Here is an 18,961-nt window from a genome sequence, read left to right as displayed (position 1 = left end):
GGGGGCCAGAGTCCCTGTCCAGGGTATGTATGACTGTGGCAAGGACTATCTGATTCTCACTCCATTTAGGCTGCCTCAGATGAGCTGTTTCACTCTCAGCCTTAAATGTTTCTCCTCTGACTCAGACAATTGCCCCAATGTGGGGATCGGACCGCTGCTTCAGTTTCCCCACCCACCAAGGGCAGGTCCTGTCCTACTAACACTCCTGCTTTTTCCCTTAATTCCTTCCTCCTACTGAGTTTTTCATGATTCTATATATTCTTTTCCACTGGTCAGGTATTCTTGTCCACTCTCAGCTGGTGTTCTGCATGCACTTCTGTGTCTGAAGGTGTATTCCTTATGTATCCATGGAGAGAGATGTACTCCACGTCCACCTACACCTCCTCCATCTTTTTTCTCCTAAAATCATCTTTACATTTATTAACTTTAACAGAAGCTTACTATTTCTTTCCATTACAAAATAGGCCAAACAAACAAACAAAAAAAAAACCCCTCAAAAACCCTGTAACATAAGCTGTATCAGTGACTTTTTCACCAAGAGAAATCATAGATATTTTCATTTAATAGTTGTTAGATATGCATCAAAATATATTTATACTCATTACAGCTATGAAATTATGTTATTAGACTCATTGCTATATCCCATTATCTAACATTTTAAAACAGAAGCATATTTACTTATATTCAAAATTGTAATGGACACATATATAGCTATGGCTGAGGCCCTTCTCTGTTCACCTGAAACTATCACAACATTGTTAATTGGCTATACCCCAATACAAAATGTTTTTGGTATTAAAAAAAAATTTTTTAATCCAAAATAAAAAAAAGATTTTGATAACTACATTGCTATATACTGTTTTTTATATAATCCTATGTATTTTATCTTATGCATCTAAAAACATTATTATGAGAAGGGGTCCATAGTCTTGACCAGAGAGCCAAAGATGACAATGGATATGGCACAAAAAAGAAGTAAAGAGCCTTTAACCTATAGAGTAAAGACAAAATATAGTTTCAAGACATACAAAAATTTAATGATTATCCTCTTCCCATTTTCCATTTTAATCTCTCATCTTGGCTCTTTCCTTTTGCTCTTATCCTTAATTTTCATTTTTTAAAAAGGTAGTTTAGTGCTGTAAACACACTATAATGTCACATGCACACATGATTCCCATTGCATAGAATTTCTTTCTTCCTCATCACTTTAGCAAGTTTGCATTCTTGAAAGGGATATACCAACTGACCATACCCTTAGAGTATGTGAATGTTAAATTTTTACTAAATATCTACTATTGTTAAACATATAGTTCAAAAGATAGAAAACAATGCTTTTTTATATTATTGTGCTAGGCAGGATTCTAAAATAGTCCTCCAAGATCTTCTGCCCTAATCTTACTGCAAATACAGTGAGATATCATAGCCATGCTTATGCTACTGCTGCTGCTGCTGCTAAGTCGCTTCAGTCATGTCCGACTCTGTGCAACCCCATAGATGGCAGCCCGCCAGGCTCCCCCATCCCTGGGATTCTCCAGGCAAGAATACTGGAGTGGGTTGCCATTTCCTTCTCCAATACCTAAAAGTGAAAAGTGAAAGTGAAGTCGCTCAGTTATGTCCAACTCTTAACGACCTCATGGACTGCAGCCTACCAAGCTCCTCCGTCCATGGGATTTTCCAGACAAGCGTACTGGAGTGGGGTACTTATGGTACATCACTTGGCAAAAGGCATTTTGTAGATATGATTCATATTACTAATCTCTTGACTTTGAGTTAATAAAAGAAGGAGATTTTTCCAGGTGGGTTGAAGTCTAAGCCCTTAGAAGTAGATTTCCTGAGAAATAGAGAATGTTCACTTCTGAACAGTGGAAAAATCAAACAGATTCCAAGTGTGAAAAGATGCACCACTGCTGGCTTGAAGACAGAGGGGACCATTTATGAAGGGATGCAGATAGCCTCTAGAAACTGAAGGCAGCCCAAGCTGACAGGCAGCAAAGAAACCAGGACCTTAGTCCTGCAATGAACTTAATTCTACCATCAGACTAAATGAGCCGGCAAGTGATTCTTTACCACAGCCTCCAGATAGGAGCCCAGCAGAGCCCTCACCATGCTTTTAGTCTTTAAACACTAAGCAGGGAACAACACTGAACTCACCTGGACCTCTGTCCAACAGAGTGAAAAACAGATAATAAATGGCTATTGTTTTAAGTGGTTACATTTGTAGCAATTTGTTATACACGAACAAAAAGTGGACAAAGGCATAGAATTTTTAATTTATTAGCAAATATGTTCATTTATTTGTTGCAATTATATGTGCCTGCTTTGCCAAAAACTTCTTTTCAAAGCAAAAGGGAACTTGAAATATGAATTCAAATGTTGATTTTCAAATCAACTAAAAGAAAGATTGAGTAAATATTGAATATCAAAGTGTTTGCAGAAGTGCTGAAAATTCCATTCATTCATAGACATCACAATTTCTGGCCTCAAATCTTTCATTATCTAGCAGAAGGAATATTTTGAAAATAATCAAAACTAAAACTAGATGCCTGCTTGAGGGGAAAACATGGGTCAAGGGCTATTTAGAGGAAATTAGAGGAAAACATCCTGGGGGGAACATAGGCTCTCAAAGTCTAGGGACCCTGTGTAGTCAGATTCTAATTAAATGACTTGAATCTTACAGTGAGGTGGGTTTTTAGCTGAGAACTATACTACAAAGAGGGGAAACAATATTTTAGGTATATGGGCAAAGACACAATGGGGAAAAAAAGGATCTGATCTACAGAAAACAAAACTCTAAGTCAATGAATGTAGGTGCTGATGTTGTTGTTTAGCCGTGACTGACCCTTTTGTGACACCATGGACTGTAGTCCACCAGGCTTCTCTGTCCAGGAGATTTTCCAGGCAAGAATACTGGAGTGGGTAGAATAGAAGATCTTCTTGACCATAGGATCAAACCCACATCTCCTGCATTTCAGGCAGTTTCTTTACCACTGAGCTATCTAGGAAGCCCAGGTGCTATTTTAGCTACAAAGAAAATCACAAGATGAGTTGGGAGAGCCCTTGAAAATGGCAGTTGGCACAAACATCAATATATTTTCACTTTCCCATCTTAAAGTTAGATATCTCTTTAAGCAGACACCAAAGAATTACTGGGCCAGATCCAGATATGTCTCAGACTATTGCATTAACAAAATTCAGTGAACAGCTATCCAACCTTTTACGAAAAAGGTTGATCTTGTTCAAAGGTTGATCTGATCGTGTTTCACACCTGTCTCTAAAAGGGAAAAGGGCAGGGCCTGAAGACCAGACTGTCCTGACTCAGAACAAAGAGTACCATCTCTTGAAAGACAAACACAAAACTGCTCCAAGTATTAAGGGTGTTGCTTAGGTTTTGGACACAATATTTTCTCATTTAATTAGCCAGAACCAGGAAATTCTTACTTGCTATGACAAAGGTTATCAAGCGATTCTTCACCTCAAGTCACACTATTGGTTAAAGTTTACCCATCCCAACTTGTTCAACTAGTTTATTTTAAATCCTTTAAGTATCCTTTCTTTAGTCAGCTGAAAGAATGCCCAGAGTGCTACTCATTTGACGAGAAATCACAAAGCAGCACAGAGGTGGAAGAGTTTGCATTCTTGACAGTGGATGATGTATCAGTAAGTTTAATTTTATTTCATGTTTAAAAGATATGTTTCATATTTGTGGCTTCCAATTCAGGAATTATTCTGATTTGTGAATTTAATAGTTTTTTTTTTTTTCTCTACTATTGGAGAAAATAGTAACAATAGTAATATTAAAACTCTTTATTTCAGGAAACCATGCTAACAATTTTTTTTTAATCTGAAAATTCCACATGTTGGATTTTAATTGGGAAATTTAAATTTAATGTGAAAATGACATAACAACAGAGAAAGGGAGGAAAAACACAGAGCCTGAGGTAAAATTGTGTACGTTTTCAGCATGGAAAGATAGAGAAAGTAATAAAGTGTTTTCTCATCCCAGTTTAGAATGCTGTTTGTGATCTTTCTAAATTATGCATTTAATAGATACACTGAAAATAGAAGAAGTATATAGGTCGTATGTGTGTGTCTGTTAGTTGCTTAGTCGTGTCTGACTCTTTGCAACCCTATAGACTGTAGCCCACTAGGCCCCTCTGTCCATGGGATTTTCCAGGCAGGAGTACTGGAGTGGGTTGCTATTTCCTTCTCCAAAAGGAACTATAGAAAGAAATAAAGTGAAGTCACTCAGTATGTCCAGCTCTTTGCAACACCATGGGCTGTAGCCTACCAGGCTTCTCCATCCATGGAATTTTCCAGGAAGGAGTACTGGAATGGGTTGCCATTTCCTTCTTCATATAAGTCATATAGGAAGTATCATGTTATAGCCCTTCTTCTGAAAATGATAATTATTATTAAAACCTCAAAAAGCAAATAAGAACTTTAATGTCCTTTGATAAATTCTTTGTCTTTTAAAATAAAAAATTAAAGAACAATATAAGAATAATTTATACATATGACTATAAAAAGTGAAAAGCAAAAAATAGTGAGAAGTAAATAAATAATTCTAAGATTTTGTCTTTAATAGATTTGGAAGGAAATCTACTGAAAATAAAGCTTAAATGTTTTAACCTCCATTTCCCTGTCCTATCTATTCTTCATTTTTCTACATTTCCCAAATGTTTTATTTGGAACATTAATTCTTCTTACATAAATATGATGTCAATAAGTACAAACTGCTCAAGGTAATAAAAGAATTACAGATGTCTTTTCTAATGACTTTTAACTGGAGTTGCACTCTTGTCTTCATTGGTAATAATAGAATATTGTCTATAAAATTCAAAATACATGGATTTCTGGACCACAATCCCCCCTCAACAAACTCTTTACAATCACTCAAAATGTTCCCCTTTCTCCTTGCTCACCTTAGAGACACAAATTAAGTTTTAAGTGGTTAAAAAAAAAAAAAAAAAAAAACTTTTCACACGACCTTATTTCTAGAACAGGCACACGCTAGCAATTTTCTTTTCAAATGGACAGTAATAGAAACATAATGATGATGCTATTACCAGTATTTTTATTTTTATTTCAAAGTATTTCTAATCTGTAGGGGAAATATGATGATTCTATACTAATAATGATAATTCAATTAATCAAATTATTTTTTGCTCTTCAGTATATTTAACTGTCATGTATTTATGCAAAACCTATTTGCTATGTACCAGTCACCATTTTTTGATATTGAAATGCTATGCGAAGTCACTTCAGTCGTGTCCGACTCTGTGCGACCCCATAGACGGCAGCCCGCCAGGCTCCCCCGTCCCTGGGATTCTCCAGGCAAGAACACTGGAGTGGGTTGCCATTTCCTTCTCCAATGCATGAAAGGGAAAAGTGAAAGTGAAGTCGCTCAGTCGTGTCCGACTCTTAGCGACCCCATGGATTGCAGCCTAACAGTCTCCTCCGTCCATGGGATTTTCCAGGCAACAGTACTGGAGTGGGGTGCCATTGCGTTCTCCGTGATATTGAAAAGATGGGAATAAATAAACATAAAGTTTTTAAATTTTTATTTTTTAATTGAAGGATAATTGCTTTACAGAATTTTGTTGTTTTCTGTCAAACCTCAACATGAATCAGCCATAGGTATACATATATCCCCTCCCTTTTGAACCTCCCTTCCATCTCCCTCCCCATCCCACCCCTCTAGGTTGATACAGAGCCCCTGTTTGAGTTTCCTGAGACATACAGTAAATGCCCATTGACTATTTTATATATGGTAATGTAATTTTCCATGTTACTCTTTCCATACATCTCACCCTCTCTTCCCCTCTCCCCATGTCCATGAGTCTGTTCTCTACTTCTGTTTATCCATTGCTGCCCTGAAAATAAATTCTTCAGTACCATTTTTCTAGGTTTTGTATATATGTGTTAGTATACAATATATATCTTTCTCTTTCTGACTTACTTCACTTTGTATAATAGGCTCTAGGTTCATCCACCTCATTAGAACTGACTCAAATGTTTTCCTTTTTATGGCTGAGTAATGCTTCATGGTGTATATGTACCACAAGTTCTGTATCCTTTCATCTGTTGATGGACATCTAGGTTGCTTCCATATTCTAGCCATTGTAAATAGTGCTGCAATGAACAATTGGATACATGTGTGTTTTTCAATTTTGGTTTCCTCAGGGTATATGCCTAGGAGTGGGATTGCTGGGTCATATGGTGGTTTTATTCCTAGTTTTTTAAGGAATTGCCATACCATCTTCTATAGTGGCTGTATCAGTTTACATTCCCACCAACAGTGCAAAAGTGTTGCCTTTTCTTCACACCCTCTCCAGCATTTATTTTTTGTAGACTTTTTGATGATGGCCATTCTAACTAATATAAAGTGATATATCATTGTAGTTTTCATTTGCGTTTCTCTAATAATGAGTGATGTTGAGCATCTTTTCATGTGTTTGTTAGCCATCTGTATGTCTTCTTTAGAGAAATGTCTGTTTAGGTCTTTTTCCCACTTTTTAATTGTGTTGTTTGTTTTTCTGGTATTGAGTTGTATGAGCTGCTTGTATATTTTGGAAATTAATCCTTTGTCAGTTGTTTCATTTGTTATTATTTTCTCCCATTCTGAGGGTTGTCTTTTCACCTTACTTATAGTTTCCTTTGCTGTGCAAAAGCTTTTAATCAGCTCCCACTTGTTTACTTTTTATTTTATTTCCATTACTCTAAGAGGCAGGTCATAGAGGATCTTGCTTGGTTTGTGTCATTGAGTGTGTCATTGAGTGTTCTGGCTATGTTTTCCTCTAAGAGTTAAACCTACAGTTTTAATTCAGCTTCTTTTAGGATTTATGTAAATTTCAATTCTGGTTAAATGTTACAGCTGGTTAATGGAAAATGAAATCGACCAGAAAGGTAAGGAGAGAAATGAAAGTGACATAAAGAGACAAAAAAAAAAAAAAAAAAAAATAGACTGAAGTAAAAATCAAAGAAAAGCAAGAGACCTACATCTGGCTAACAGACTAACAAACCATTTAGATCTCTCCATTCTTATTACTTTCCATTTTCAAGGTTTTCAAATTTTTCACCTCCAGGACCAAAATTCTTAAAACCTTGACGGTCCCATCCACTATTCAGATAAGTCATATGCCTGCTTTACATATTTTTGCCATATTAGCCTTGGCTTTCTTTGGCTTTGTGCCTCACAGGAATAGTAAAGGATGAGGGTGCTGGAAAGAGTTGGAAGAGGTGTTGTTGAAAAAGCTGTCTCTACTCTTTCCATTGATGATCCACGCCCCAGAGTAATTAAGTCTCAGAGGATTTTTTCCATTTGGAATACCCAAACATTTAGTTATTCGTTTTTGCCACCCATGGCCAATATGGAGAAAACCTATCTTATTCCTCATTGTGCATGCCAATACCAAGTAGAATGCTTGGGACATGTTAGTTGAACCATTATTCATTCTTCAAATTTATTTGGGACCAATTTCCAACTAACAACTCATCAACTACTGGTTGTTTGAATATTCTCTGTTATCTTAATATCCACGTAGTTAGATTTCATACTATTTTTAAAGACTCCCTTGTATAGGGAAATATTTTGTTTACTTGTCTAGTGAGCCATTCTGTATTTAGATATAGTAACATATGTGCTGTGCTTAGTTGCTCAGTTGTGTCCAACTCCATGACCCCATGAACTGAAGCCCACCAGGCTCCTCTGTCTGGGGATTCTCCAGGCAAGAATACTGGGGTGGGTTGCCATGCCCTCCTCCAGGGAATCTTCCCAACCCAGGGATTGAACCAAGGTCTCCGGCATTGCAGGCAGATTCTTTACCACTGAGCTACCAGGGAAGCCCATGAATACTGGAGTGGGTAGCCTATCCATTCTCCAAGGGATCTTCTCAATCCAGAAATTGAAACAGTGTCTCTACCAGGGAAGCCCCATGTGTATATGTATATGTATATATATATATATATATATATATATATATATATAGAGAGAGAGAGAGAGAGAGAGAGAGAGGCATAAATATATTTCTAATATTTAGTCCTTTTTTCTTTCCTGAAAATGAATATCTATGAACTAGATTCCCTGGATTATTGCATTCTTACAGTGAGGTTCTGAGTAATATTACATTATTCTTTACCCCACACAGAAATATTGGAGTCTGTTTCCTTTTTTTAAAAAAATTAAGATACAGTTGACATATAACCTTACAGTTTCAGGTGTATGATGTAATGATGTAATATTAGTATTAATATATCTTGTGACCACCACAGTGATCACCAGAATGTTTAGTTAGCATCTGTCATCATACATAGTTACATTTTCTTTCTTGTGATGAAAACTTTTAAGGTGTACTTCAGTAATTTTCAGATACAAAATATGTTATTATTAATTATGCTGTATATTACATCCTCATAACTTCTTTATTTTATAAAAGTTTGTACCTTTTGATCCCCTTCACCCATTTCACCATCCCCACCCCTACTTCTGGAAGCCACCTAGAATCTCTTTTCATGTAGTAACACCCATCAGTGAATTTTACTTCCCACAATGATTGTTTAAATGAGGTTTATGTTTTATACCAATAGGCATAAAAGAACTCTGTCAAGTGAAAACATATCAATGTAGAAATCAGAGACTAATGATTTTAATTTAAAAACAAAACTTGATTTTAAATGAGAGTCTTTCCTCAGCTTCTGTAATAGTACCGTATGTCCTAGGAGTTCAGCATGATCAGTGTAGTAATAGGAATAGATATCAAAAAGGTGAGATGACTGATGGCCCCCAAAATGAATAATTAATATCTCTGATGTTTCTTTCAAGTTCAAAAATGCACTTAAAACTTTACCAGAACATAGACACATATAATATATATATATATATATAGTCTTTTTTATAATATATATTTTTAAAAATAAGAGTTAAGATACAAACATATCTATTTTATCTATCATGTATTTTTTACAGGAAAATATCATGATAGATTATCCATAATTTAAAACTCTTCTGTTTAAAATGTTTTTAATCTTGGAATAATTGATACCCATTTTATAAGAAACACCACAATAATGAACAACCCTCTGGCTAATTTTTGCATGCATTCAAAATTATTTCCTTAGAATAAGTTATTTTCTGCACTTGCACAATTTCTGGAGTACCATCCCATAATTACCAAATTACTCCATGTCCCAAATAATTTTTTCTCTGAATATTGCCTATGTCCCTGTAAAACTGAAATATAATCATTCCTCAGGACACAGCATTGTTTACAGCCCTCTGAAGTAAGAGCTTATTATTGAAGATTTTGCCTTGTCCTTACTTTTTAATGCCACCTCAGATCATTCCTTTCCACATCCCTGTAAACCACCTTATTCCTTTGAGGCTCACACAGTTCTGCTCGTACCCTTTTCCTTCCTCATCTTTGTCCTCATGGACCCATGATAATGCCTTTTATTTATTAAAGGCTGACACTTGCTTCCCTATATCATTCTTTACTCCAAGTCCTACATTTACCCTAAGTAGCCTCAGTGCTCATGCTGATTGACCTTGAAATCCTACTCATTCATTTCCTTGTCTCATCACTATAACCTTCTCTTCAAATATTACTCTCATCCCACACCCTAGACTTTGTCATGACTCTCTGAATCATACTTTTGGACAACTATCACTATCCTAACCTTCCTTCTTACAGTCTCAGTTACTTCTAGTGTATAAGTCATCCACCTTTTAAAAATTATTATTCATTGGTTTTTCCAGTCTATGAATTCTTCCTATCCTTCAGCTTTCCACCTCCACCAAACATACCACACACACATACATACACCTATCTTGGTTTCTCTTGTGATCCTTAAATTCATCAATGGAACAAATTTTTCAATATCTCAAACTCCACTAAATTCTCCTGCTGCATATTTTCCTTCATCATTTATACCTGGATAAATTCTAGAGAGCACATACCTCTGAACAATGGTTCAGCTCTGCCAAGACAGAACTCTGGGAATGCAACAAATGTGTATGACATGCCTGTTCATCTGAGCCCTCAGCCCTAATCATTACCTCCCCTTATTCTATGCTCTCATTTTCTATAATTACTGTTTTCAATTTCTCTAGCCTCCTCAAACTGCCAGTTCTCACCACCTGTCCTCTCATGTTTCTATTTCTAAGATACATTTTGATGATCACTTAGATGAGAATTCCTTCAGCTTCCTTACCTCAAACCAACAAAGCTACCTATATCTATTCATACTCTCAAGAGGATGCTGCAGTTTATTCAAGTTCTCCAATCTATTAGATTGAACCATATGAAGCTGTCAACATATCATCAGTTTTGTCCTACACAAATGGCAATTTTATATGTGTGAACTTAATAGTTTAGAATTCATGATCCTTCAGCTGTGCTCTCAACTCAGTCCTCCTCCAAACTTCAGCTTCTCTACAAGTTCCCTGGTGGCTCAGATGATAAAGAATAAGCCTGTAATTCAGGAGACCTGAGTCTGATCCCTGTGTCCAGAAGATCCCCTGGAGAAGAGAATGGCTACCCACTCCAGTATTCTTGCCTGGAAAATTGCATGGACAGAAGAGCCTGATGGGCTACAATCTATGTGATCCCAAAGAGCTGGACGTGACTAAGCAACTAATATTTTGACTTTCACTTTTCAAGTATACTCAAAACTTACATATTCTTAAGAAAAAAAAATCTTCCATCAACCCCATAACTTCTCTCTCTTCTAATCTATAATTCAACTCATAAAAAATTGTTGATATCCACTGTTTCATCTCATTTCTTCCAGTTATTCCTCAAACCCTTGACATTTGGGTTGTAACTTTGGTTTGCTACTCTGTTCCTTCACCTGTTGTGGTCACCGTGATCCACTATTATTTAATCCACTAGTTATTCTAAACTTTTATCAAGTTTGATTTCCTAACCATATTGGACAATTTGGATCAATCTCTCCTTGAATATCTTTTATCCTTTATTATCATATCACACATGTTTTCATTAGAGAGTGAAGAGGAACTAAAGAGTCTCTAGATGAGGGTGAAAGAGGAGAGTGAAAAACCTGACTTAAAACTCAATGTTCAAAAATCTAAGACTATGACATCTTGTCCCATCACTTCACAGAAAAGAGAAGGGGAAAAAGTGGAAACAATGACAAATTTTCTTTTCTTGAGCTCCAAAATCACTGCGGGTGGTGACTGCAGCCATGAAATTAAAAGACGCTTGCTCCTTGGAAGGAAAGTTCTGACGAATCTAGATAGTATATTAAAAAGCAGGAATATCACCTTAGCAACAAAAATCTGTATAGTCAAGAAACTATGGTTTTTCCAGTGGTCATGTATGGATGTGAGTTCAGTAAGTTCAGTTCAGTCGCTCAGTCATGTCCGACTCTTTGCGACCCCAGGAACTGCAACACGCCAGGCCTTCCTGTCCGTCACCAACTCCCAGAGTCCACCCAAACGCACGTCCATTGAGTTGGTGATGCAATTCAGCCATCTAATCCTCTGTCGTCCCCTTCTCCTCCTGCCCTCAATCTTTCCCAGCATCAAGGTCTTTTCAAATGAATCAGTTCTTCGCATCAGGTGTCCAAAGTATTGGAGTTTCAGCTTCAACATCAGTCCTTCCAATGAACACCCAGGACTGATCTCCTTTAGGATGGACTTGTTGGATCTCCTTGCAGTCCAAGGGACTCTCAAGAGTCTTCTCCAACACCACAATTCAAAAGCATCAATTCTTCAGTGCTCAGCTTTCTTTACAGTCCAACTCTCACATCCATACATGACCACTGGAAAAACTGTAGCCTTGACAAGATGGACCTTCGTTGACAAAGTAATGTCTCTGCTTTTTAATATGCTGTCTAGGTTGGTTATAACTTCCTTTCAAGGAATAAGCGTCTTTAAATTCCATGGCTGCAATCACCATCTGCAGTGATTTTGGAGCCCAGAAAAATAGTCAGCCACTGTTTCCACTATTTCTCCATCTATTTGCCATGAAGTGATGGGACGAGATGCCATGATCTTAGTTTTCTGAATGTTGAGCTTTAAGCCAACTTTTTCACTCTCCTCTTTCACTTTCATCAAGAGGCTCTTTAGTTCTTCTTCGTTTTCTGCCTTAAGGGTGGTGCCATCTGCATATCTGAGGTTATTGATATTTCTCCCAGCAATCATGATTCCAGCTTGTGCTTCCTCCAGCCCAGCATTTCTCATGATGTACTCTGCATATAAGTTAAATAAGCAGGGTGACAATATACAGCCTTGACGTACTCCTTTTCCTATTTGGAACCAGTCTGTTGTTCCATGTCCAGTTCTAACTGTTGCTTCCTGACCTGCATACAGGTTTCTCAAGAGGCAGGTCAGGTGGTCCGGTATTCCCATCTCTTTCAGAATTTTCCACAGTTTATTGTGATCCACACAGTCAAAGGCTTTGGTTTAGAGAAGGCTGCTAACTGCTGCTAAGTCACTTCAGTTGTGTCCGACTCTGTGCGACCCCATAGACAGCAGCCCATCAGGCTCCACCATCCCTGGGATTCTCCAGGCAAGAACACTGGAGTGGGTTGCCATTTCCTTCTCCAATGCATGAAAGTGAAAAGTAAAAGTGAAGTCGCTCAGTCTTGTCTGACTCTTAACGACCCCACAGACTGCAGCCTGCCAGGCTCCTCCGTCCATGGGATTTTCCAGGCAAGAGTAGGGTGCCAAAGAATTGATGCCTTCAAATTGTGGTGCTGGAGAAGACTCTTGAGAGTCCCTTGGACAACAAGGAGATCAACCCTGAATATTCACTGGAAGGACTGATGTCTGAAGCTGCAATACTTTGGCCCCCTGATGTTAAGAGCTGACTCATTGGAAAAGACCCTAATGCTGGGAAAGACCAAAAGCAAAAGGAGAATAGGGTGGCAGAGGATGAGATGGTTTAGATAGCATCACCAACTCAATGGACATGATCTGAGCAAACTCCAGGAGACAGTGAAGGACAGGGAAACCTGGTGTGCTGCAGTCCATATGGTCACAAAGAGTTGGACACAACTTAGTGACTGAACAGCAACAATAAGATTTATGGTAGGTTAGAGACCAATGTCAACCTGAGAGTGACAGTGAAAAGATGGTAGGTTCTGTGGCTTATAAATCTCAGTAGGATTGAAGTCAGGGTACTAAGGCAGTAAACTAGAAGGATATGTCATGACAATTGAAGAGTTGGATGACTAAATTAACATTTAGTTTATGGAGAAATAGAAGCTTTTGGTAATGACAAGATATAGAGTTTGAGTATGAAGGTGGGCAGCTAAGGTAAAGAGAAGGACAACGTCACTGGCACAAACAGCCAGAATATAAAATAGGACATGATCACTATAACAAAATAGATAGCAACAAAGCAGGATAGGAAGCGTCAAGGTAGCTGTTAACTGGAGTGGGATAGCTGTGAATAGATTAATGGTTTTGGCCCTTATAGAAGGCTTTAGAGCAGCACACTGAAAGGTTTTCAGAAATGGAAACACCAGGGATTTCCCAGGAGGCTCAGTGATTAAGACGTTAGCTTCCAATGCAGGGGCTGTGGGGTCAATCCCTGGTCAGGGAGCTAAGATTGCACATACCTCAGGGCCAAAAAAAAAAAAAAAAAAAAAAACAGAAGTAATATTGTAACAAATTAAATAAAACCTTTAAAATTGGTCATCAAAATATCTTTTTTAAAAAATGAAAAAGAAATAAACAAATGGAAATGTCAGCCACTGGAGAAAAGGAGGTTAGAAACACAGAGGGAGAGGGGATATTTTAGGTAGAGCGGTGCTGTGAGTAGAACAGGAGTGGGTGGCTGTAAGAAAGATAATAGCACATGTGAAGGGAAGTACTATACATTAAGAACCCAAAAGTGAATTAGACACAGTAAATGAAAGACATTTTTTTAAACAACATGTAAAGCATATCAACATCCCTCCCATATTACTGCCCACTGTGTTCCTATAAACCCTCAGAATTAATAACACCTTGCCATGGGTTTCGGGGACCCCATGATTTGGTCCTTGCTTGTCTCTCTGCTGAACCTTTTCTACATTTCCCTGGACCAACTATGATCCAACACTGTTCATTTCTTCCTGGGACTCAACAAACTCATTCCTGTTCCAGCTCTAGGAACTTGTTACCACTGGGTTGCTCTTTGCCCAGTTCTTCTAGATGTTTCCTCACTATTTACCACTTAGCTCAAAGGGCATCTCTTTGGGGATGATTCCTTAAATACTCTCTCCCCCTGGCTTCCAGTCACTCTTTATTCATCATTGTGTTTTACTTTCATGAGTTGAATCTTACTCTTTGGCTTAAGTATTTCTTGAATGAATGAATGAATATTAATCTAAAGAGTACAGTCTATGTAATGATAAACATCTGAGAGTTTTTATAAAAGGGGATCACATTAATAGAGCTGTATATTTAGAATATAGCTCTCACTGTAACACTGTAGAATGTAAATATTTGATAGGAAATCATCTGGAGATAAAGAGATCTATTAATGGCCACTCTGCTTGTTCAGATAAGATACCATGAATGCCTAAGGTTGGATGGTATTAAGCAAATGGGAAAAAGACAAATAAGAAAGACAATTCAGCAGTGACTGATGAGGTAAAGGAGTTGTTGAGAGGAAGATGTCTGTGATTTCAGGTTTCAGAGAATGGGTAATCTAGAAAACTGCAAATAATATTGTTAATACATATATTTGCTTTCTTTATTTGATAAAAAGGTAAAAGGAAGTAAAAGGTGATGGGAATAAGAAATGAATAGACTCAAGTGAAAAAGAATGATATAATAAGAATGAGTCAGAAGAAACTAGAAGACAGAAAAGATAAAAACCACTGTGCTGTGCTGTGCTTAGTCACTCAGTTCTGTCTGACTCTCTGTGACCTCATGAACTGTGGCCCTCCAGGCTCCTCTGCCTATGGCTCTGTCTGTGTCTTCTCCAAACAAGAATACAGGAGTGGGTTGCCATGCTCTCCTCCAGGGGCTCTTCCTAACCTAGGGACTGAACCCAGGCCTCCGGCATTGAAGGTGGATTCTTCACCATCTGAGCTACCAGGGAAGCTCAAAAACCACTACAGCACAGCAAAGAAAAAAAGATTAGTTGAAGATGTGGTGAAATTATAACATTTTTAGATTGTCAATGGTAATGTAAAATGCATAGACACTTTGGAAAAGTTTAGCAGTTCCTCTAAATGTTAAACATAGATTTAGCATATGACCATATTCAACTCTTTGATATATATGCAAAGAAATGAAAACACGTACATACAAACTTTGAACATTAATGTTCACAGAACCATTATTTATAATAGCCAAAAGTAGAAACAATTCAAATGTCCATCAGCTGATGAATACATATATAAATCATAGTATATCCATAAAATGGAATCTTATTTGACAATAAATAGAAATGAAGCTTTACCTTTCATTATGGAAAACCATATGGAGGTGATACATGCTACCACATTGATGAATTTTGAAAATACTACATTAAGTGAAAGAAGACAGATAGCAATCACTTCATATGACTTTATTTATATGAAATATCCATAATAAACAAATCCACAGAGACAGAAAGTAGATTAGTGGTTGTCTACAGTGAAGCATTAGGGGAAAACGGAGAATGACTATAAATGGGTATGGAGTTTCTGTTTGGGGTGATGAAATGTTTGAAAATTGATTGTGATGATGGTTGCACAACTTTTGTGAACACACTGAGAACAACTGAATTGCATACTTTAAGTGAGTGAACTGTATGGTATGTGAATTACATCTCAAGAAAGCTGTTAAAGAAATAAAGGAAGGAAAGAGCCAAAAAGAAAGAAGAAGGAGGGAAGACACCAAAAAGTTCAAAAGCTCAAAAGGGAGTTTTCATTAAATATAAAAGCTCCTGAGAGCTATTGTTCACTGAAGCTGCCAGTTACCTGCCTCTCACCATCCCTCCAATTTGGCATTCATGAGACCTCTACAGCAGTATCAAACAGTTCCTTCAGTAATTCTTTCTGACTCAAGAAAATCCTCAGTTAATTGTCTTTTCATGTTTTAAACTTTATTTTTTCAAATAAAACTATCTCCCAATGCTCAAATATAGTGACCGAACTCTTTCATTAGGAAGGATTTGTAGCTAACACATTAGGACATGTTTCAATGTTCAGAGAAGCCCTGTGTCCTTGTGGAAGTCAAAATTTGTTGGTAAATATCAGTAGGAAGAGACATGATTAATTGAAAACATTAGTAGGAAATCAGGAAAAATTGAAGCCAAAGTGGGTGGGAAGTACTGCTCCAGCTATCTTCTTCAACAGCCCAGGTCAATGGCATATGCCCTCTTTTTGGTTTTCTTCAGGCTTTAATGACCTCAGTGTTCTAAAATTCCCTTCAAAGAACAGCTTCTCATAGAGTTTCACCATGTAAATTTGCATTAATAAGCAAAGTTCTGAAGAGTAACACTCTCTGACCTTGTTTATTTCCTTTTGAACTCTTATCAACTAAAATACTAATTATTTTAATTACATTTTAATTATGACACCATCAACTTTCTATCTATGAAACATTATATCTTTCCTATTTGCATTATGTGGGGTTATGTAAACAATACACACAGCTTGTCAGAACATGAAACATAAAAGAAAGCACAAATCACTTAATCTTTTACACAGCGTTGAATAAGTCTACGCACATTACAGATTTAATGAAAGTCTCATAATGTCTTGTGGTACCACTGAAATGATCATCATCATTGTTCAGCCACTGTTAGTATGAGTAATAACACCACCGCCTACGGATATTTGCATAACAACTTTCTTCCAGAGTTATTCCGTCTTCCTCAGGTGATGAATTAAAACCCCAGCTAGATGATTCATCTGTATTATTTTGCCTTGAATTTTCCCATACCCATTATTTTTGCCCAGTAATTCTTTCCTCATGGATGATCACCATGTGAGCATCAAAATGTGTTCACCAGATAATGTCTACTTTTGAATCCTATGATTTCTCTTGAAGGCTCTAAAGTCCTTCCTCAACCCAGATAGAATGATTCTATCTGCTGGAACTTTCCAGGGGAAAATCAGGGCTTTGCTAGTCTCCCAAGCTGCTTCTCTATCTCTGTGTATTTTGTGCCAAGTGTCGTCACTCAGATTCCGAAGTCCTGGACACCAGTTCTCACTTTTTCTTTCATGAACAGCACATCCAATATCTAGTATAAACTTTCCACCAGCTCACTCCACTCGATTTATGTACAAACTTCTTGCTAACATTTTCAGTTGCTTTTGATAATAAAAATAAGAAAATAATCCAAACTCCTAAGTCCTCACCTTGTTTTAGATAGAGTTCTAAGTGCCTTTTCATACATTAACTCATTTAATATTTTCAATAAATCCCACAAGGTGGGTATTATTACTTTCATCTTACCATAAGGCAGCTGAGGCACAAAGAAGTTGAATGGCACAAAGACTGTCCATGGTCCTGCAAGTGGGGAGTCAGGATAAAAACTCAAGTAGGCTGGCTGCAGAAACTACACTCTTAACTGCTCTGCTGGGTAACCTCTTTCAGAGACCAGAAGCCCTTCAAATCATGTGGTGGCTGCTGTGCATAAAAATCACTTTATTCCTCATATTTGAATTATTGGGCTTCCCACATGGTACAAGTGGTAAAGAACCCACCTACCAATGCAGGAGACATAAGAGAAATGGGTTCAAACCCTGGATCAGGAAGATCGCCTGGAGGAGGGCATGGCAACCACTCCAGTACTTTTGCCTAGAGAATCCCATGGACAGAGGAGCCTGGAGACTTACAGTCTATGGGGTCACAAAGAGTAGGACACAACTAAAGTGACTTAGCATGCATGCACATTGATTCACTGACTGACAACATTTTGATTAAATAAAGCATTTGAAAAAGCTCCAGAAAAAAATAATAGATGTTCAGAGAGCCATGTAAGGTGAAATAACCTGAAGATATACCTTGGTAAACGTTGTAACATTGAAAGAGAATGGTTGATAATGAAAAAAGCAGGATAAGTTCTTTCTATTCTGAGGTTTGGTTGAATACCTCTGCATGAGATAGTCTGGATAATGTGTCTGTGAGTGCTCAGTCACAACTGACTCTTTGCGACCCTGTGGACTATAGCCCACCAGGCTCCCCTGTCCATGGGATTTCCCAGGCAAGAATTTTGGAGTGAGTTGCCATTTCCTCCTCCAGAGGATCTTCGTGACCCAGGGATCAAACCTGTCTCTCCTGAATTAGTAGGCAGATTCTTTACCACTAGAGTCACCTGGGAAGCCAGTCTGGATGATAAGCCCCCTCAGAATTTAAACAAAAGTAGAGAGCGTCAAAAGATGAGATGGCTGGACAGCATCACCGATGTAATGAACATGAACTTGGGCAAACTCCGGGAGGTGATGAAGGACAGGAAGGCCTGGCATGCTACAGTTCATGTGTTGCAAAGAGTCGGACATGACTGGACGACTGAACAACAACAACAACAACAACAACAAGAGGAGGGATTAAAAGGATGACACTTTTCAAAAATACTTTGACTCTTTGTGAAAGGCTTTCTAAAGCCTGCTGAAAGGAAAACTTTTGTCACTGCTCATCTTCACTCTGATGTGAATGCCTCAAAGGTGAGGTCACTTAAATTTTTATTTTGTTTGTATGGCAAAGGCTTTTCTAAGGCTGGATTTTCCTAATTACAGTGAACTTGTTTAGTCATCTTATTGGAACAGTCTGACCAAAATTAAATTCTTTGTATCTGAAGGGTTGGGGGAAGGAGAAACCAAGAAGGGAAGAGGAGAAAGCTGCCCATTAGCAATTTTTAAGTACAAAATGTACAATTATATCTTGATTCCAAATAAGTGCTTAATCTGATTTTTTCCCCTGCCATGTTTGAAGTGATTCATCTCTAGCGAAACTCTCTACTAAAAATAGTTTTTCTGTTGCAAATAGTTTAGGGTTGCTTCTACCTTATTA

General features: G+C 37.6%; 1 protein-coding gene across 1 annotated transcript in view; it reads left to right on the top strand.

Moving 5' to 3' along the window:
- The first annotated feature begins 6,881 nt into the window (after positions 1-6,881).
- Positions 6,882-18,961, top strand: part of LOC129657092 (transmembrane protease serine 11G-like) — a 36,012-nt gene continuing 23,932 nt past the window's right edge. Inside the window, exon 1 of the mRNA XM_055587408.1 lies at positions 6,882-6,906. Within this exon, the coding sequence (XP_055443383.1) occupies positions 6,882-6,906 (25 nt within the window). The remainder of the gene's footprint in view (positions 6,907-18,961) is intronic.

Source organism: Bubalus kerabau, chromosome 7 (assembly GCF_029407905.1).
Source record: "Bubalus kerabau isolate K-KA32 ecotype Philippines breed swamp buffalo chromosome 7, PCC_UOA_SB_1v2, whole genome shotgun sequence".
Lineage (NCBI taxonomy): Eukaryota > Metazoa > Chordata > Mammalia > Artiodactyla > Bovidae > Bubalus > Bubalus kerabau.
The sequence above is the reverse complement of the archived record's forward strand: the minus strand, read 5'-3'. Positions and strand labels throughout refer to the sequence as shown.